This window comes from Numenius arquata, chromosome 12 (assembly GCF_964106895.1).
Source record: "Numenius arquata chromosome 12, bNumArq3.hap1.1, whole genome shotgun sequence".
Classification (NCBI taxonomy): domain Eukaryota; kingdom Metazoa; phylum Chordata; class Aves; order Charadriiformes; family Scolopacidae; genus Numenius; species Numenius arquata.
The window spans coordinates 2,179,606-2,201,488 of NC_133587.1; the positions used below are offsets into that span (position 1 = coordinate 2,179,606).

Sequence of the window (21,883 nt, forward strand, 5' to 3'; positions counted from 1 at the left end):
TCATAATGTCACATCCTGTGAGCTACGGGTGACACAGGTCACGTTTCAAAGCTGGCTAAAATGGTAAAAATCCCTAAACCGGTGACACCCATTTTGGTACATAAAACTAGAAGGTAGGCGGCCCTGCGGCGACGCACCCACAGCACTCCCCCAGCGAGCAGGTGCCGGACGCTGCAGAAGGTTGCCGTTTCCCCAACCCTCCATAAGGAGGACACTTTATCCTACACAGGCTACGGTGACCCAAGCTCTCCCTCCTCAGCTGGCTGCCGGTACAAGTGCCCCATAAAATGTACTTCGGCCGTCATAGTATGGCATGATCGTGTGCGTTTGTGCTGCGGATGCAACATCGTCCCCTCCGAAGCGGGGGATGCCGGTGCTGCCTTTATCTGCATATCCCCGCCCCTCCACCACGCCATTGGTCAGCAGTCTCCCCAGCGGTGGTGCGGCCCGCGGCTGTGAGGCTCGGCGCCTGATTAGCATTCTCCCCGCCTCCAGGCGGCTGGGCGGGGAAGCTGGTTGGGCTCTTTGACGACGGCGGGGCGCGGCTACCCTCTGTGATTGGCGGAACGGCGCGTCAGTCGGCCGCCGTGAGGGCCGCACTTCCGCCTGGGTGTCAGCGGTGCCGGGACGGGCCGGGGGGGGGGTGTTGCGGCGGGGCCGTCGCGGGAGCGCGGTGCCAGGTAATGCCGTCGGGCCTGCCCGGGCCCTGCCCGCCCCGCCAGGCCGCGCCGCTCCCCTCAGGGCGGGCTCGGCTCCCCTCGCCTGAGGGAAGGGCCGGAGCGCCTCCTCCGGGCCCGGCCCGGCCCGGCGCGGGGGTCCGCTCCCGGGTGGGCCGCTAACGGCTCCCCTCAGCGCTGCGGGCCGTCCTGTCAGCCCGGCCGGGGGCGGGCGGCGGTGAACGGGCCGTGGGAGCTCCGCCAGCCCAGCGCCACGCTCCCTGCCCCGGCAGAGGCGGGACCCGTGCCCCGCTGGGGCCGCAGGCCGGTGCGGCGGGGTCGGTGGCGCGTCGGACTGAAGGGATGTTGCTCTCCCGAGGCTCAGCGGGGGCGGCGGGCCCCGGGCGGCCCGGGCTGGGCAGCGGGAGCGTTCCCTCAGCCGTGGGGTTCCTCTGCGGGAGACAGGGGAGGTGGCGGGGGCTGAAGGACGTTGCTGCGCAGAGCTCGGGTTGCAGGTCAGTGGAGCTCCGTCAGCCCCAGTGGAGGGATTTTTTTCTAATTTTTTATTTTTTTTTTTTCCCCCTGGCTGCTTTCGGAGCTGGCTAGTTTAGCGAAAGAGTCTATGACACCCTATTCCCAAGATGAATGTGTTGAGCTCATCTTCAGTGCGGTGCAGGAGCCTCAAGGGGCTTTTTAGGCCACAGCTGGAGCTCAGCGAGCAGTTAGGATTTATTTGAGGGTGTTGGTTTTTGTTTTTTTCGTCTTCTTCAGTTACCTACTCAATGTTTCTCTTACAGAGCTCCTGAAAGGGAGACAAGCACGATGGGAAAAATAGCAGGAAAAAAGTCTTTTTTTTAAATAACATGCCACCAGAACTTCTGCATGGTAACAAAGGTATACATTCTGTTGCCATTTATTTAATTTGGATATTGGTCATGTTTGTGCTAGCGGTGTCTTTGGATTCAGGGCTGGGTTTGGAAGCAGTTGGTTACTCTGCAGCACTTCCAGGCCAGAATTTCAGATACGGGTTTGAAATCACCTTCTGGTTTTTAAGCCTGCCATCGCCTTGTGTTTCCCCTCAGAAGTATGTGTCAAAGCATGTTCAATGCAAGGAGATATCGCTTGAATTTACTGTGAATTTTCTCGATTAAAATACATACCCTTCATTTAAGCTTTCAAAAAGGGCAAAGGAGAGGCAGATCTGCAGTGTAGATCAGCGTTTCTCTACCACTCCTCTCATGGGGTTTCCTTTTTTCAAGTTGATGCCTGCAAGAAAATAAAACTGTTTCATTCCAGCTTAACCTTCTGAAGTTCAGTAACTCCACGTTCACGTTGACATCTGCGGGCAGCCACATATGTATCATCTTACAGACTTTATACCAGTATGTTCTGGGACTTCTGAAACCTTAGGGCAGTTTCTGGAAGCAGTGACTTGGGTGGCTTCCAAACATAAAGCCCTGCGCTGTGGGATGGAAGTAGGAGAACTGGCTAAACTAGCATGGAAGCAAGAAATTCCGAGCAGTGATTTTCCCCTAAGTAACCCCCTGGGTTTTCACTTACTGTAAACATAGTTTTTTCTTAAAATGGTTGTGAAGTCATACAAATGTTTGACCACGTGACAGAAAGTTGAGGGCAATCTAGGATAAATTCAGGAGTGATTCTTAAGGTTGTTTTCCTCAATCAACAGCACCTCATAATGAACCTGTAACTTCAGGGAGCGCTCGAAAGGAAACACTGAGACATCTGCTGTCCAGGAACAAATATGCCATTTTTTCTCCAAAACTAGCTCTTTAGCCATGCCAATATAATCTTAGAAGATAAAAGGTCAAGATAGAAAATGATGATTAGACAACAAACGCTATGCCTGCAAGTAGTTAAAGACTAGATCGGTCAAAAGTTTCAGTTGCTGCAATACTGAAAAACAGCGCGGTGCACGTAGTTATCTGTTTGCTGACATTATGCAAATGTGCTTGATTTGGTAACTGATCGTGGAGGGTAATTTTCACTATTGGATGGTTTCTTTAAATCAGTCTTAATACTGTTGCTGCTTTCTATGGTATGTACTTGCTTAAGCTGACGGGTTTTAGGATAGAAACTGGTGTTTCTTTTGGTCTTTCTTCTTGTGAATTCTGCTGTGTGAACTCCACGCATGCTGACCTAGAACTAAGGTGGAAAGCTTAGCTTTCTGTTATTTTAGGGTTGGCTGGAAAACATACCAGTTGGGGTTTTTTCGCTTTGATTAGACTATATTTTTAAATCACTGTCTGTAGTGCCAGTCAGATGATTTTTTTTGTTGTTGTTTGAAAGTGAGATTCACATGCAAGTCCACTGAATTTTTAAGCAGATAATTCATTAGCTGTGGTATTTGAAATAACTTGTCCTTGAAGAGTGCAATGTTACATTGTGCCACTTGATAACTGGAACTTCCCTTTACAAGTTGGCTTTTTTTCCAGCCCTTCACTCAGTATCAGTTTTGTTGCCCGAGTCATGAAGATATCTGATAAGAAATGTCCATATCTGATGCTAATAGGATGTTTTTAAATGCTCAGGGTTGAGTCTGTTCTCTGTGAAATAACGAAAATGTTTGGTTCTCTTGCATTTTTTTTGAAAGAAATCCACAAAATCAGGCGTGCAAAGAATATGTGTTAAATATGGAGTGCTCCACATCTTGAATGTTTTTGCTGAGTTGGAATATGTAACTGATCACAGAGACCTCCTCCCTCGCTGAGTACACTGGAAAGTGAGAGCAGGGGAAAGAAGGTCACCCTGTGTCCGCCACTTTGGAAGATACAGGACTTTGATATTTTTCCCGTTGCAAAAATATATAGGTCATGTGTTGTATCAGTTCTTTTACGTTTTTTATTATTTCATGGACTAGACAACCCTAGAACTTGGAATTGAAGAATACATTATCTCGATCCTTGAATTCTTAATAATCACTTTGCAGAGGAATGTATGATGATGTAATTATTTACTTTATATTCTTAAAGGCTCATAATAGCAAGTTGCATGAGAGCAGTAAACAATTAGAATGTGTCAAATGTGGCTTACCCTTACTTTCAGTTATACTCTTCAAAACTTCATTGTCGATTCAGTGCACAAAGACAATGTCTTAATTTTCAGGATCAATAAGTTACAAGAATAGACTAAGCTTACTTACACTTAATATTTTTTTTTAAATATAGTTACAATTGAAAATTCATTTGCTGGTCTAGACAGATCCTTTAGATTATTTTGGTATATTTTATTATGCACGTAATTTAATGAGACAGTTTTTTAGTAAATGACAGCAGCCCTCCATTCAGAGAATGCAGGAGGCTGGACAGCCTTGTCTTCCTGTGATTGTGGGAGAGTGCACAAAAGGTGAATTGTGTCGCAGAAATACATCTGGACCTTTTCATCTTGGCCCTTTTGATTTTACGGTCCCAAACTTAAAGTGTATATTGCTCTGTTGCACTCGTAATGCCTGTGCTTGGCATTAGACTGAACGGAAACCCTGACCTATGGCATCCCTGTTTGAGTTCCGTTCCTTTGCTGTGCTCTTCAGAGATGTGGATGAGATGGGGTTGTGGCTCCTGGGATGCTGCGAACCTTTGGGCTGTTACAAAGAAGTTTGTGCGCTTACGGTATTTGTCAAGAACTGTGTTTTCACAAATGGATAACTTTGTTATATTTTTACTGGTGTTATTTTTACTCTTCCCAGTCAGTTTCTTCTTCAGTTTTTTAGGGCTCCCGAAAGAATCTGTTAATATATCTCATTGGGTTTTGGTTCTAGTGATAGTTCCATGAAACCACGACACAATGATGGAATGGAAGGTGGGAAGGTAGGAGGGAGGCATTTGAATTCTCAGGTGTCCATGGTTCTCGTCACTTGCTTCAGACCTACCCAGCTCCGGCCACCCGGGGTGGCAGAGGCCGATGGAGGCTGTTCCCTCCAACGTGTCAGTGCGATCAAGTGAGAACGAGAATCCTTTTAAAATGCTCAATTATAAAACTGGTCCATGGTAAGGCTCTGGAGAAGTCAGCTCACCAGCATGTTTGTAACGGGCCATTTAGCAGTGTCCTGGTTTACTGCACAAAATGAGAACTTTGTTAGAACAAAACTTCTCCCCCTGCACATGTTCTTTCTAGGTTTTGCACAACGTCAATGAAACTGTTGAACGGATGTTTAATAGTGAAACAAAAATGCTATCTATATTTAGAGATGCAAATAACTTTATTTACATGACCTTATTTTGTCTTAAACGTAGTTCTAGGTGTTGTGCAACTGTTTTATTATCCAGGTGGGTTAATGTTACCAAGCAGATAGCCAGGTGGATTCTTTATTAAACCTGAACTTTATTTAGAGATATTTGCCCTGTCTTGGGGAAGTCAAAGTTTGTTTTGTTTTGTTTTAATCTCTTGACATGAGCAAACAGAGTAACACCCTTATACTGGAATCCATTAAGTAGCTATTTTAAATGTAGCTTTAAAGGAAATTCAGTCATAGCAGAAATTCTGACTTTCTAAAGCTTTTGCAAATTTGTGATGTCATCTTAAAACTCTTCAGCAAATATTCCGCTGGCTGCATGCAGGAGCTCCTGCTGCAGGATTTCAGAATTTTGGTGTGTGAAGAGTTGCTGGTAGGCACAAAAATAGTTTCTTATCCTGTAGGGATTTGCAGCAGGTTACTCAGCTGCTGTCCTGCATTATTTGCACTGTGATTGCTATCATAATTGTTTAAGAGTCTCCATGAAAATGATTTGCAAGATACCTTTTGCAGAATAAATGTAAAACTGCACCTACCCGGAGAGAGTGGGTCCACAGAGACAGAGCTTAAAAAGTGCCTTTTAGTGGGAAGATCAATAAATTAAACCTGTAGATATTTTTACTGTTCTCAGGGTTTTCTCCAGTGATATTATATGCTGTAATTGTCTTCACATTCTTAAGCTTCAGTGATCAGTTTGTAGAGGAGGTTACATTGTGATGAGATATGTTCAAGCATATTTAATTTTATCTTCAAAGTAATTTTTGGTTGAAAGAGAAGTGTTCATAAATGATTAATTATATCTCAATTGACACTTGTGTCCAAAGCCACTGTGCTTGGAGTTATTGATTACTTCCCACCTTGTCTCTCTTACAAAGAAGGTAAACCAAATCCTTCAGGGAACTAGTAAGAAGCAATTAATTTTACAAAACAGTATTGAGTTCCTATTTTTTTTTAACAGTGGGACTAGAAATGAGCGGGAGTATCAGCCATGGTCAAGCCTAGCATTATGCTTCATGGGTAGGGAAGGCGTGTAAACCAGTATTTTGTGATCTTTTATAACTGTGGACAACAAAATAGTTTCCAAGGCAAGGCTACAGAATGCAAAGGAAGCTGTATCAGGTGCTCTCAGATGGAAAAATGTCTCAAATTCTGATGCAGGGTTAAAAAAAGAACATTTACAGAATTCTGTGGGAATTTCAGTGGATTGTTTTACATCAGAAAATGTTAATCTGCTGGAATCAAGTTTCCTTCGTCTTTGTTTGTCAGGTTTGGTAGAAGTTCTGTGAGCCAATATCCTTAGCCATGGAACAGAATTTTTGGCTGAAGTGAATCTGAGGATAGCGCTGGTTCCCAGAGATGTTTGGTCACTGGACTGCTGGGGTGTTCTCTGCCCAGCTTCATCGTCACAATTTTTACATTCAATAAATAGTGCTTCTGGTAGCAGTGCTGTAGCTTTGTGCTGAGGACATTACTCAGTGCCCGGGACAATTATTGTGCTTTGCTCCCATGCAGAAACAGATTTTGTAGCCTGAGCTGGGTTGCAAACCAGACTTCTGACTCTAATTCTTCTGAAGTACCACCAAAAATCTGTATTCCTGAGAGAACAAAACCTAATTCTCTCTGCCATAAATCTGTTTGGCTCCTGTTCAGAGCTACATTTTCAGATGTTGAGTTTGCTGCCACCATTGTTTCCAGCGCTTTAAAAATAAGTTCAGCTGAACTATCGGCTTCAGATGCCTCCCTCCTCGCTCACCCTCTCTGCGCTTTGTTTAACAGGCTCCAGAAGGAATTTGCCTTTCTCTTACTGTGGGTGTGGAGGGAGTTTCATCTTGTCAAGGCAGCGCGGTGGAAGATGTTATTGCATTCAGACTTTGGAGTAGGAAACAGATCTAACTTGGTAAATAAAATCCTCTTCTGGATTCTGCCATCTGTGTAGCTGTTCTGTGGTTGAAGAGATTTTAAGTGCATAATAATTACAGTAGGTATCTAAATTGCCAATTAAATTGACTTCTTGGCTAATTTTTAGAGATGTTTTAGATCCAGTGCTGTTGGTAACCTCATTTCATGAGTCAATTAAGATTCATCTTTGCTGGAGCTTTCATTCAGAGATGAAACACTGCAGTTTGATGCTTTCAGGAGATGTGTATGAAGCAAAAACACATGAATATTTATCTTCTAGTTCAAGCTATTTATTTCTGTCCCTTGAAGTACTACAGCTATGTTTTATTTCAGCTGGCAACTCAGGAGATGGTGGGGCTGGCTCTTATTCTCCAGTCATGTTGTAGGACTGTTGGCTTTTTTTGTTCTTTTTTAAAAAAAAAACATTATTTTTAATGTCAGTATGAAGGGTGTGTGTATTTGATCTTCTGCTGACTCTTTTGGCATCTCTTTCTGGACAGAAGGTTCATCCTCTGAACCCAGGATATCAGACTAGTGAAAACGTTGCTCTTTATTAACATATGCTCTTAGGTGGATTAACTGGGGCATGGAATGAGTTTTCCTTTGTATCAAGCTAATTTTAAGATCTGTCCATACTATTTCTATTAAATTGAGCTTGTGCCCTTTTGACCCATTAAAGGAAAGGAAAAACCTGAAAACTGAGTGTCTTTTCAGAGTTTGTGGGATTTTCCCCTTCTCTCCCCCTCCCTGGTGCAGTATTTTTATCATATGAGATTTGACAGAAAGTTTTCTTTTTTTTCTTTTTTTGTGAGGAAAGCCTCACTTTCTTTTTTTTTGTTTGTTTGGTTTTGGTTTGGTTTTTTTGCTTGTGGTTTTCTCATTGCTTGTAAGTATTCTACTTTCAAGTTAATAAATAAACTTAATTTGTTTTAAAATTTGCTGTGGAAGCGCACATCCAGCAAAAGCTGATGAATGTGCTAGTTCAGGAGTTCTTTGGTGACACTCTAATTCCAGTGTATTGAGCTCCTAATACCCTGCCTGCTCGTGCTGGCCACCCTCTCTGGGTATTTTCACGACTGCTTACTGTTTCCTTTCTTGGTTTTACTTAAAGGCTCCTTGATCTCACAAGTAGATTCAGTGTCTGTACAATGAACGTGGCCTAGTGTTTTGTTTATGTCTCAGAGATGTACAACATGTGCTTTATGAGCAAAAAACCCCAGGATTTGGAAAGGTAGGAGGCTGGTGTCGACAAAGCAGTGGCTTTCCAAAATTTCTGCGTGATGTGAAGTTTCAAGGTCAGGTGTGGAGGAGTAAGAGGCTGGAGCTGCAGTCACCCAGGCAGGCTTCAGATCTGCTCCGGCTGGACCGCATTCCAGGCAAATTAGCTGTAAATGCTTACCTTTCCAGAGAAATGTAAATGTTTCTTTAAGGAGGAGTAACTTTTGGTTAACCAGCCGGGTCTCGAGGATTTACACAGAAGAACAAGTTAGTATGGAGTAACTAGTTACGTTGAATTAACTAAGTCATAGTAATTGCATGTTTGAACTCTTACAGGTTGTTTTGAACAGGTACTAGTGTTTGTTTTTTTAAATTGATGTGTAAATTCTGAGGACCGGGGATCTTAGTGACACAAACTTAAGGTGTTTTGTTTTGGTTTTTTTTTTTTTCCTTTTTTTCTATTGAGGAATGAAATTTGAGAAGGAGCAAACATACACGATGACAAACTTGAGGGATTACTGACCTCTCCAGATAAATGGCATAGGAAATTTCAACTTTTAGTACCTGGTAGAGTACTCATTTGTACTAGAGTACAGGTGATGTTATGGACTGACGCTACATGTCATCTCCACAGCCTTGTCTGGTGTGGGGAGTCCAGGGGCAGCCTCCCACTGCTCAGCCGGCAGCGGGTCACCCCACCTTTGGTTTTGGAGAGAAGCTGTGAAGGTGGGGCCTCTCTTTCCAAGGAGTCTCTGCATCTCTCCTCATACAGACGCTCACACGCGTCACAGAACACGTTAAGCAAATTAGATCCTTCGTAAAGCAATTTGCAAAACCTCGCATTTTTATTGTCCTGGTTTTAAAAATAAATTCAAGTGGGAGGAAATGGTTTAAAACAGGTGGGAACTGTGCGAAGTCTGGGCCTGTTCTTACTGACACTGCACCTCTGGAAAAGAATTCCCTGTACCTTCTGCTGGGGACTGCGAGCTTGTATGGGACCCTGCCATCTGCAGAGCTCAGCTTCTGAAACCCGAGCGTGTTCCTGGGAGCCAAATCATCCGGTTCGAGTTACTGTCGAGTTACAGGTTCAGTGCTTGACACAACACTTTGACGTTACTCATAACCAGCTGATTGACAGGTACAGGATGACTTTGTTCTTGCTTTGTCATGGGACCGTAGCTGTCACCCTGGTGTAGGTGGGATGAATAGTTATAGTCTCTGCATCAAGGCTGTAAAGATCTCCGAGAAACGTGTTTTCTCCTGATAATGAGCCTCTCAGGGTCTGTCTCAGTACGTGTTGTGACCGTTGGTGTGCCATGAGTGTCGAGGAACAGCCCTGTCTGTCTGTTCTCTCTGTCTGTGACAGATGGAAAGCAGTGTCAGTCCCAGTCATTCCCTCCTCTCTGTAGAACCTATTTCAAGTTGTGCTATGGACATGGGGCAGGTTTTTTTGTGTTTTTCTGTGGTATTTATTGCAACTGCGTACTTTGTTTTGCAAGGCCAAAGGACGGAACATCCTTGTGTCCTTTAAGACTGTCCATACAGTCATACAGGAATGGGTGAGCCTTTTCTGATAAATTGTGATAATTTTAAAGGAGTTTTAATGAGTAACCTGTTTTTGACGAGTTGTGCAGCACTGATGAGACCTTTTGATAACAAAAGTACAAAACAGACCTTGTGTCCAGGTGACTGGCAGTAGGTTGTATTTCTGTCCCTGACCTGTTCAGGTTTTGGGGTTACTTGCGTGGGACCGACACAGCATTCTTATTTCAGCATTTCTAAATTGTGTTGTTGGACAGCATAATATCTTGTTTAACCTGTTTGTGGATGGCTTTACAACATCACTAAGGTGCAAAGCTTATTTCAGAGGAACTAAAATCTTAGTCCTTTGATGAGAAGACACCAGAAGCTCTTACAAGTTTTTGACTTCTCATGCTCTGCTTAGCTTAACTCTTGCTAGTCTGGTTTTGTGTATTGTAGGCATTGGCATGCAAATAAGCAAAAAGACTAGAAAAACTAGGTTCTGCCCAAATAACTTGTTCAAGACTTGCTTCAATAAATTATATTAAACTGTGACGTTTTCTGTTAATTGCTTTGGCACTCACTTTAAATGTAATTTCAAAGAGTAAAATTGTACTGTGAATATTTTGGACAACCTAGTACGGAGAATTTCTGAGAACAAACTGTCAGGTAATACAGCCTGCAGTACAGAAATGCCAATCAATTCTGAAGTTGTTCTGTTGTGATGAGTATTACACTTTTTTTTTGATGCTTTTATCTGTTGTCTTTTAGTTTGAGCTTCAAAAATAGCATCTCTCCTGCAGGGAAATCAATCTATTACAAAAATAAAAATAAATGTGGCAGTTTTATTCATGCACGCAAATCCCATAGTAAATCCAATTAGTATTATACAAATCCATAGCCTTAAAATATGAGGAAATAGATGAGCTTTGACGCTTATCTTGTAAACCACAAAATCTGGGCTGCTTGTGGTCAGGGGTGTGTTGTCATCTCTAAATTATGAATTTCCAGTTCTCTTAACATGCCTCTACTTGCAACTTTTCCCTATTATTTATAAAATGATTTATCTACAGTCTTTCTTTGGTCATAAATGTGGCAATGCAGCTGGGCTGCAATCCTCGGGCCAAAGCACCTTTCTGGTTGCCTGTGCCTTGAATACAGCCTGGTGGCACCATGCCCAGCCTGGTGGCACGGGCTGGTAAAGGTCATTTTATCCTGTGACCCAGCAAACCCTTATTGCTGAAATAGTGTTTTCTACAACCAAAAGCGAGTCAAGTCCTGTATGGAAAACTGGGTGTTACAGTCCTGGTGATCCCTGTGTATCTAAGAAAATGCCTAAATATGCTTTGGATTTCTTCTGCACTGTAGGGCTAAAAGATGTGAACATTATATGATTTTTAAGCTTTATGAAAGGTTTTCCAGGATGGCAGTTGGTCCTAAGCTCCTAAAGGTCAGAATGGCAAGATTGATAAACTCTGTTAACTGCAGTTGTTAGTGTGTAAACGAGTTCTTTGGGTACATGATGGCCATGGAGGAGGAAATACAGATTACAAATGCTGAATGTGAAGCAAACAGGATGTTTTTGTCTTCGGGCATTTCAGCCTAGTTGAAAGTAACTTTTTGCTGTTGCTTTTAGTAAGAGAAAAGGACTTAATCTGAGCTTTTTGGTTCATGAAAGCTAAATGTTGTTGTCATTGTGTGTTCAGCCACATGCAAATTCACCTAATCTCTGATAAATAAAAACTGATATGAGCATTAAGTTATTCCTAGTGTAAGTCTGCAAAATATGTTACTTTATCACTTTAAAAATGCTCCTAGCACCTTAGGAGAGTTGGCAACTATTATTTAAAGTGACTTCCATTAGTATTTTGTTCTTTAGGTAATAGTTACAAACCTTGTGTATAATTTACAGGGATATGACTGCACTTTCATTTTCAAATAACAAAGAGCTGAAGATGTGGCGTACCCAAAGGAGAGCACAGCATAATTCTTGCTTTTGGTTAACTCAGGTCTTTGATTCTAGTTATTTCATGTGTACTTGGTGCGTGTTTTTATGGGATAAGCATCATTGTCTGTAGTGGAACGGCTTGCTGTGCGATGGAGTTCCACTTCACCAGGCCCTTTGTAACGCAATTATTATTGTGCAGGAGGGGGCAAGGAGAAACTGGCATTCATCTCTATGACCTTGTTTACTCTACGGCTCTTCATGATAAAATAACTGACAATTTTTTAAGTCGTAATTTTTATTCCTTGGTGCCTTCTATACTAGACTATAGCACATGGAGTTGCCATTGGGAAGCATCTCAGCTGCATAAGGTGGCTGCTTGGGGAGGGACCCTGAGGAAGCGCGTTCTTTGCATTCAAATTGAACCGGGGTGGGTTTTCAATGGGCTCTTTTTTTCCTTTTTATGTGTTGCAGGTAGATTTAAGGCTGTTTCAGAACAGTACCCCACCACATGAGCTCTATGCAACAATAGGATAGTCCTGCTGCAAGAGCTGAAACAAAAAATAGAGACTGAGCATCAAAAGGGAAGATGAAGAAAACATGGGGGAAATGAGGGAATTGTAGCACTGATCATGAGAGGGCTGTATCTTATGCACGTACAAGTTTCCTTCTGGAAGTACTGGCTGCTGATTTCTAGAAGGATGCAATGCTTGCAGACAGTCAAAACCCAGAATGTCTTGCATCTTCAAGGACACAGTAACTTGGAGGGTTAAGGATGTAACTTTTTTGGCAAACTAGCGGAGTCATCATTCCAGCGTGGTGGTAATGGCTGTTGGGGTGAACAGTTGTCCTGAGAGTTCCTGTTTACTCAGGCAATAGTTTTCTTTGGATTCCCTCTTTCTGCCCCCATATAAAGATTTATGTAGTTGCATCCTCAAGGACAGATTTTCCACAAAGATATGGCATATTTGGAGACCTTGGAAGAGATACTTCTAGGTATGTTGCTGGTAGGGCTGGAAAGTTTGAGGAAACTGTTAAGACAGATGGCAGCTTTGGTATGAACAAGCATTTTTTTATTATTTTTATTTACTTTTGTATCTGACTTGTTAAAGTTTTGAGCTGTTGCATCCTTGCCTAGGAGAATGCAGCACTTTGAGAAAAAGTAAGTTGTTGCTGATGAGCAAGAAGGTTGAAGAAGGTTTAAAGGTCTGTGACTGGAGAACAGCACAGGGGAAAAAGGGAAGGAAACTCTCATCCAGCTGAGAGCAATTGCATCAGCGCTGCAGCAACAGTCAAGAGAAGCAGCTGCATAAAGTTTTGGCCTTGTGGCGATAAGGATTTGTAAATGAGAAATTGCTGCAGATTGTGTGGAAGCTGAGATACTCACCATGATGCAGAGGTTGATGTAAAATCCTACAGTGACAAGTAAAATAGGGAGTTCCTAAGGGAGAAGTGACAAACTGAGATACCTGACCTTGACAGACGTAACTCTTCAAGGCAAACTCCATGTTAGTTAACTTAGATGAGTTCCAAACCAGGCTATTTTAGCTCCTCCTTCTGAATGGCAAATCGGAAGGATTTTATGTGTGAGGCATTAGAATAGTTTTTGTCCTGGGCAGTGAGGTAAAAAGACTTGAAATACAGGAAGAATCATGCAGTTTGATTTCTTGCAGAGAGGAAGAGAGAAGGAATTGGCTTCAAACACGGCAAGCTCTTCTGCTCAGTGGAGTGCGCTTCTGGCTTTGTTTCTCTTAATTGGAATGGAATTGTGCACACTATAATTACTCTGGAAAAACTACTGTCACAAAAGCAGTACGATCTTCAAGGATCATAAAAAATTGAGAGTGACAGATTGAGGTTGTTTTGGAGGAGGTATCGATAGCATTGCCATGCTGGTGTTCCTCGGTGGGTGCTTGGCTCCTCGTTGGTACCTGATGAACATTTGTAGGAGTGCAAACTAAGTTTTCTCATTATTCTCCTTTGACTAAAAATTGGGTGAAGTAAAAATGTTTATGTTACACTATTGCCAACCATCTGGAAAAACTCTAATTTAGTCTCTCCGTAAAGTAGAGCTGAAATGCTTCATAAATCTGTAAGTTATTTGCAGTGTGCTTGGCTTTCCTGAGAACGTTTGTTGGTTTTTTTTATGCTCTCCCTCTAGAGGGAAAAATCTCCAGTTGTCTCTTCAAGGGTTCATAGCAGCAGCCTGACAAAACTTCCCTAATGCTCGCTAGATCCTGACTGCATGATGTACACTGAGGCCCAACGTTTTTATGCAACAGTGAGGTTTTTGAGATATAAGGTTCTGTTTCTTGTTCCCGGCTTTTTTGGTTGAGGTTGTGATAAGGCTTATCCTCTTGCTGATGAGGAGAATTTTTGTTTTGCCAGCTGCCTTTTTCTTCCTTCAGTTCTCTGCTCCTTCTAGTTGTACTTGCCTGAAATGTAGCTTGCAGTAAATAAGGTATATTTTACAGTGATGCATTTGATGTGTTTATGTAGAGAGAAGCCTGGCGTAGTACATCAGCTGTTCCCAGGGTAGGTAGTATTCATCTTCCGAATGACTTTGGTATCAAAGGCGGCTGTTTACTTATGGATTCTTGCATTCATCTTTTGCCGTGGGAAGAAGTAGGAAAATTAGTATTTGTCAGGTGTGCATGTTTGTGCGCAGAAGAAACGCGGAATTTGCTAATTCTGTTTCCTTCTCTTGTCAAATAGATCATCTAAAGCAGCTGGGTATTTGCAAAAGAAGACTTTGACAGCACACAGATACTTAATCTCTAAATCAAGTTCAACGATGCGTTAGAGGAAGCTGGATTGGCCGTGCAGAGATTTCATACTGAAGGATGAATAGTGAAGAAGAATTTTATGATGCCGTTACGGGTGAGTGATGGGCACAGTGCCAAAAAAAAAAAGCTATAAATCGCATTGCGTGTGTGGTGGGGCGCTAATAATACATAGCTGTTAAGAAATAAATAAAAAGAAAAATACTGTTGGTAAAACTTGTAATGCTATCTTCGGAAGAGGAGAAAGGAAGAATTACAATTCAGGTTCAGACTTGGAGACAGGTTTTGTTGTTAAAGTTTAATGCTGGCTATCATTTTATCACCTTAACAGTCGTTTCATGGTAAAGTCTTCCTTTCATGCCCAATGAAGTGCTCGTAATTTAATAGCACCTTGAAAAGTAGATGCTTTTAACACCCTTTGCAAGGTGAAATATCTTCCATGGATTATTTTTATTGTTATTTTACTTATTTTAAACAGAAAACTTATCCTGAAGAATTCAAGTAGAAAATGTTTTTCTAGTCAGAAACAAATTACTGTAAAAGTATGCTTTCAAGATAGGGAGCCAAAAGTCTTTGCAACCCAGTGTTGTTTCTAGAAAAGCAAACATGAATCACTTCACACTCGAGCAGTGTATCAAATAGTACTTTTCTTTGAACTAATAAGGATGAATGGTTATTTACAAGAGCCTTACATGGTTTTAGTGGTGAAATAAAATGCTTTCCAAGATCTTAAGCAAATTTAAAGTCTCCTACTTAAATGTCTCCTCAGCAGTCCTGTAGTAGAGGTGACATGAGAAATGCTGGTGAGTGCTTAATGTAGAATACGGGAGTGAAAAGGGAGCACGGGGAAGAATGGAAGCAGGAGGAATGGGAGTAGCGTGGTAGATACAAGTGGGTAACATAAACTTGGACATGTTGGTTGGAAATTCATATGAGGAGTAAACAGAAGCAACATGGATGACAGGGGACTCTATAAGACTTGTCACAATTATGTCATGGAGAAGAGAAGGAAATTTGGGTTGCATTCATGCTAGCTAGGAGTGATAGGGGCTAGTACTCCAGATTCATCTGTAAAATCAAATCGTACTATAAAATTATTGGAATCACAATGGATTGTTCCTGTACGTCCTCGGTAATCTTTCAATTCCAAGAGCTCAGGACCACAGCCATAAATGAACTAGATTTCTTTTTTTTTTTCCACTGAAAAAGGTGAACAGGAATGTGCCCCTGAGCATGAGGTCTGTCTCGGCTTTGATGCATTTCTTTGTCTCTTGCTGCAGAAATTTGAGTCATCTGCATTTGAACACTCTGGTTTTGTCCTCTTTCCTCTTCTTTTTTCCCCCTTTCCTCACCTTCAGAAGGTTCTTTCTCCCTGCAAGTGCTCAAGGTGGCAATGACTTCTGAGCGACTGTGCATGAGATGTTCTTACACCTTGCAGTCTTGGCTGGCTCCGCTCAGAAGCGGGATGTAGTGCATTGGTTCTGTGAGCACTCCTTGTCCTGTCCTCATCTTACTCTTCTGCAGGGAGGAATGTGATGACAGGAGAGATGTTTCTAAGCAAAAGAAGGTCCGATGTCTTTATAGGCTCTCATCACAGCCCTCTTCTGATGGAGGGTGTTTGGTCTGCAGCTCCCATTCCAGGAACTAAATGAGGTTGAACTTTTCCCTCCATGGGAAGTTACTCTTCAGAATTCTGCAGCAGTCCCAGCAGCAGCCCAAGTGCTGTGCTGCCTCCTTTGAGATACCGTGAGTTCACTCCTTGAGGAAGCCACAGCTTTTCTGTAGTTGTTAATTAATGACACCCACTTCCAGAAAGTGAATCTATCCTAAGAGACCCCTGGTTTTTATTGTGGTGAGTTTCATCTCTTTGGCTGAGAAGTTTCCTGCTTCTGGCACTGTCCCCATCACATCCCAAAGACACGCTCATGTGCTGGAATCATGTGCTGTGGGGTTGGGAATCACCCTCTTGGCGCATGGTTTCACCCTGACTGGGTGATGAGTACGCCTGTAAACGTGCAGGAAGGACCATGCTATAGAGGTGATGAGTCGAGGTGCTGACCAGTGAAGAGTTACCATGGAGAGAAGTTTCTTTGCATTCAGAGGTTATTAGGATTGCTCATTAGTTGGATACTTGACATCCTCACTTCATGAATGAGTACTCTCCTTGGGAACCTCATGGAAATGTTACCTGCGGTCTCGGTTAATTCGTGACAGCGCAGCATCTGCTTTTCTCAAACGCAGGAGGTGTTCTCCGAGACTGGGTCAGGTAAAGTGGTCAATCCTTCGAAGAATTTCAGAGTCTTTGAAATTTTCTGTGAGACAGGGAGCATATGGCTTTGATCACTTGCCTTTAGCCCGTGTCACCTTGGGTTGTTAATCTCATCGCAGACTTGTTAAGGACTGTGTGCCGTCAGGTTCTGCTTGTCAGAACTGTCTCCTTCAGTAATTCTGTCACATATGATTCTATGATTCCATATCTATTTGCCAACGTGTTTTGTGAGAGGATTGTCCTGGAGCAGAATGCTTGGCTAGTTACAGGGTAATTTAGTTTTGACAAACATAAATAGTTTAGTTTGGCTCTTTAAAATATTAACCTGCAGTTCCATGGAAATCTGTTGTGTGCCCAGGAGGTTAATCCAGCTGGTCTATTTGTGAGGATATTGCCCGGCTGTTTCCTATTGCTTGGCTTTGTTCACTGTAAACTGTTGCTTTCACTTGGGGAGGAGGAAGTGAGATATCTGCTGCCAAATTTATATATTTTCATAATGTCTGGATTGAACCGAATCAGTGGATTCTTCCGTAATGTTTAAGAATTGCAGATGTGAAAGGCCTCCCGTGGGAGCTGCGCCGTACAGCTGCGTGTCAGGAAGACGGACTTGCTTTGGAAAGTGGAGAATGGTCATTTCTGTCAAAGAAAAAATTACCTCTCACCTCACTTGCTACCTGCACTTCCAGCGTATTCATCCCTCTTCCTTATGCCCCTTTTAGATCTGAAGGTTCTTGGTACTATACTATTTTGATTCCATTTCTGTCTTGAGTGACAAGGCTTAATTGGTATTTAAGGCAGTTGCTGAGTGTAGGAGAGGGGCGGTGTCTTGTCTTTGTGTGTGACTCACGGCAGAGTGTGTCTCTCCCCCATGGGTGGCTGTAGCGCAGGCCGAGGGGACCGGTGTCATTGCAGGATGTGGAAGAGGAAGGCTAAGAAAACTAGAGTTACCGGCAAGTCACTTTTCTTTAAGCTCTTGAAATAGATTAACGTTGGTGCCCAACTTAAGTATTTGACTTTGAAAATGTAAAACTTTTTAAAAGCTTTTGTTTCACTCTTAACACTCGTAAGTTGGGACTTTTGATTAAGCTAATTTTTGACATTTTATTTCTATCCCCCTTTTAAATCCTCATTTTAATCCTCACTCCTAGTGTCGTGTAAGTAAAACTTATCTACTGAGTTTTGCAAGTTCGAGGCTTTAATGGCAACAGGAGAGACTCTTTTTGTAGCTTAGAAAAACTACAACAAATCATTTCAGTAAACTGCTTTTATTCTAGATAAGTACTTGCTCTGTAAGAACATTCTCTGGATAGTTCTTCACAGAACTATAATACTTATAACTTAATTGAGAACAGCTTTTCAAACTTGTAGGAGACAAGCCAGCTGATGCTTAGGGTTGAAAGTGTAGTTGAAAGTCTAGTAATTATCTGGCTGTATACCCTAGTTTGTTGGGGTTTGGGTTTTTTAAAGCAATTAGGTGGAGACGCACTCTAGTAAAGCAGACTCTACGCTTCTGATATATCTTGCTTTTCTGGAGCAGGGATTTAATTTTTATTGTTCGTATCCAAGACACTTGTTTGAATTGGCATTTATTTACTTACCAATGACATAGTGTTGTCCATAAATAATATATATACCTGAATCTAAATTCCCATTGTGCTGTACAGGAACAGGGCAAAACAATTCTGAATCATGGAGAGACAGAAAGACTAGTGTGGATAAAAGCAATGAACATTTGATAGGATGTGCAAGGCTTCAGGTACAATGTAAAGGCTGTAATTCCAGTAACATTTTTCATAGCTATTCCCCTATCAGCCAGTTGGCTATTACTCCTATGAAACTTTACTTTTATATTTAGGTGTGTTTTTTCTCATTAAAGTGCCCATTAAATGTGATGCTGTTCCTTGAGTTATTTGCGCTTGATCAGCTTTCTGGGTGAGGGCACGTGCACTTTGAAAGCTCATCTGTTTTTTCTAACTTCATTAGTCAAACTAATAAAAGTCGTTGCCTTATGCCCTACGGTACTTGCTTTTTCCATCTCCTTATACTGTAACAGAATCCAAAAAAAGCTGCTATGTGGTTAGAAATGCCATTTTTAAATTATAAATATTTTGTTTTGGGTTAACTGAAGACAGGCACGTGTTTAAGACAGGTGTTTCAGGGTAGTCTTCATTTTAATAACCTGAATATATATATGACTATCATACTTTCCAATTAAGTGCTCAGACCTGCTGAGGTGTAGTTATTGCTGTGTAATTACATGCTTGTGACATCAAAATGCAGGAGACAGTTTAATACATGACATCACCCATTACAGCCGCTGTTTGCCAAATGAGGTCATATCGGTGGTACTTCCTTCTGCAGCGCTGAATGTTATTGTCATGGTCTCGATCCCTGCAAAAAATGCAGCTTTTTTTTTTCTGAACATGTGTCTTGCATTAATTGCTCTGATAAAGTAAAAACACCCTATTGGAGATGTAAACAGAAATAAAAGTTGAAGTACTACTTAAGATAGATATTCTCTATTTTTAAAAAGTTAATGTCAGAGAATCACAACATTTTACTCTATTTAAAATTTAAATGATCTTTGTCAAAGCTGATTTCCTTCCTCCATTAGGGTCTTTACGTGCTTTGCTATATTTCAGAATCTTTCTGTGCCCACAGCTGGACTTTGGGAAAGGCTGTAGCTGGGTGTGATGGTAGCTGTCAGCACAACGGCGAGTGGTTGCTCAGCTGGAATGAAGGAATAAAAAAATGATGGTAGTATATTCCTTCAAACAGTGGCAAGAATTGTGTGCCAGCAAATACCCGTGTTTTCATGTTGCTTTTGGATTCTGACTCTGAAGTTGGAAGCTGGAAACTTAAGTCTTATGGTTCTTGATGAAGAATTGACCCTTGTGACACTCAGAAAGGACTTAATGAACACAGAAGCTCTTGGTCCTGTAGATTCCTGTTGTTTTTAACTTTCTTCTTTATGGTTAAAGCCGTTGAAAGCATGTTGTTATTGGGGGTGCTGGTACTTAGTTACAAGGGTGTTTCCAGTAGCTGTCTTCCCAAGTGGATGGAACTGGGCCATGGGAAGTGGAGCCACTGACGGTAGATCACGCGTTGGGTCACTCCTAGAGCTCAGGGAATGACTCATGTCAGTGTCCACAGGTTCTTGCTGTCACCGTTAGGGAAGTGTTCCCTGGTTTGCACACGTGGATGGTAAAAAGAATTCAGTTAGTCTACATTTCTTTGGCCTTAGTCTGGATGATTGCTGCCAGGTTGTGAAATGGCCATTTTCTCTTTTTTTGTGCTCCTTGCCTGTTAGCAGCACAAGTAGGCTAAGTTAAATTTTGCTAAGGTCTTTTGAAGAAAACTACCTAACTGAATAAAATGACTGTAATCATGCTGCAGCTCTGAAGAAGAGACAATACCACTAATCTGATTAGGAGCTACTGGAGAATTTACAAGATTCTAAATTGGTTTTATATTCAGCAGTGTGAAAAATTAGTTGAGAATGCTTGATTCTAATGCAATACTTGGCTCTAAATACTCCTGGAAATTAGGTCACTTAATAAAGGGTTTTCACTCTGATATTCTTTAAAATAAAATAACCTGGAATAAGTGTACTTATGCTGTGAGAGTTACAAAATGTGAGCGGCGCTCTGTGGCATAATAGGGTTCCTAAGAAAACTATCGCCTTATGGTTTTTCTACAGGCTTTGATTCCGACAATTCTTCAGGAGACTTTTCAGAAGCAAATCATAAAGTTGCAGAAATGCTGGATCTAGATCCGCACCAAAGCAATAGGACTGGAGAGCATAACGGAGAGACAGAGATCCAAGAAAATGGAATTAAGAGGCACAGGTAAACCCGTAGTACTATGTAGTAAATGAGAAGCGAGTACGTGCTGGCTCTTCATCTTTTGGGCCATTTCTGTTCTCGTTGGAAGAGGTTAATTCTCTGGAGCTGAAAAGACGTTTCACTCGTCTGCTTCCTATGTCAGCTCTAGGTTAATGCTTTGGTTCCTTTATAAATAAATTTAATACCTCCAAATGAAAATGTCTTGTTGTTTAAGGGGATGATAACTACAGTTGTTTTTCCCTAATTACAGGACATCATTACCTGCCCCAATGTTTTCTAGAAGTGATTTTAGTGTGTGGAGCATATTAAAAAAATGCATTGGACTGGTAAGTTGGCGTGTATGAAATATGCTGATGTTACATCTCCTGACTTCAACTGGTTAATTTTATTGTTTAAACCTTAAGACACAGAATAATACCTGGTGCACTTTGCATTTTTTTTTTTTCTGTAGGGAACATCGTCTTAAACTGCAGCTCTCTAAATCTCAACATCCATTTAGTAATGGTACTGTTTCCTCATTGCTTTAGCTATTGGAGTATGTGGATTGGCATTTCTAATGCTGTCCTGTAAGAACCAGACTAAAGCCATTAAAAAAATAGTCGAATATGGTTTGATTAACACAGTGCTCTTCTCTGGATTTTTTTATTCTTCACTGAGAAAAATGTGATTTAGGGCTTTATTTTGGCATAGGTTTTTTTTGTGGATTTTTCCCCCCCCTTCCATAATGTAAGCAGTTTGTGCCAAAAAAAAAATTGTTTTCATCTGACTGAAGGGATAGAAAAGTTTGGGATCTGTTAGAGTTTCTTATAGAGCCCAGTACAGGCTTGGGGTATTAATGGTGTGGTGTAATCGGGTCACAAGATTTATTCTTGGGCTCAGAACCACAGACCTTTACGTTGGTCTGTGCTGTTAAAGGACCCTGATTCTTGCTTAAAATTTAAGTTTTAAGCACTTAAGTGCTGCTTTATTTCTCAGTCATGAGCGCGACTTTGTAATTAAACAGCCAAATTTGCTTGGCTCCGGTAGAAGACCTGGGGAATTGGAAATCTCTGTGTGACCTCTGTGTCTGTCTTGTATCCATGTGTAAAACTAGAAACGTTCTGACGCAAATAACGTGTTGCTTAAATAAAGCCACTAAAATTTGTTAGAGCAATTAAAATCCTATTCTTTATGTAACTGTTCCTTTTAAAAAATAATTTGTGGTTACTGCAGTAAAATAGATTTTATGCAAAAAGGTATGTGCGGATTTCAAAGGAATGCGTGGTACTTACATATCAGTAATGAGCTGGTTGGCACAGTATTGCTGCTATCTACGGGAATTTTAACCTCTTCTGTTTTATGTAGAGCACAGAATGGAAGGTAACATTTTTCTGGAATTTAATAGGTTGGCTGGATCACTTTTTGAGGTTGTTTACTCTTTCAGATTGCTAGCAGCATGCTGCAGTGTTTCTAGCCCTTCAGCTCTAGCACTTAGAGGTCTGCTATATAGGCTTCCCAG

The 21,883-nt window shown here is 41.7% G+C and overlaps 1 protein-coding gene across 3 annotated transcripts in view; it reads left to right on the top strand.

Annotated features, from left to right (window-relative positions):
- The first annotated feature begins 598 nt into the window (after window positions 1-598).
- The window catches only part of OSBPL2 (oxysterol binding protein like 2), a 36,042-nt gene continuing 14,757 nt past the window's right edge, over window positions 599-21,883 (top strand). The window contains exons 1-5 of one of the 3 annotated variants that reach the window (XM_074156842.1): window positions 622-680; window positions 1,454-1,550; window positions 14,204-14,368; window positions 20,241-20,388; window positions 20,636-20,711. In XM_074156842.1, coding sequence (XP_074012943.1) covers window positions 14,332-14,368; window positions 20,241-20,388; window positions 20,636-20,711 — 261 coding nt within the window. In that variant the 5' untranslated portion in view covers window positions 622-680; window positions 1,454-1,550; window positions 14,204-14,331. Of the gene's footprint in view, window positions 681-1,453; window positions 1,551-14,203; window positions 14,369-20,240; window positions 20,389-20,635; window positions 20,712-21,883 lie in introns of those variants that run through there. The other 2 variants (XM_074156843.1, XM_074156844.1) reach the window with 2 other exon arrangements.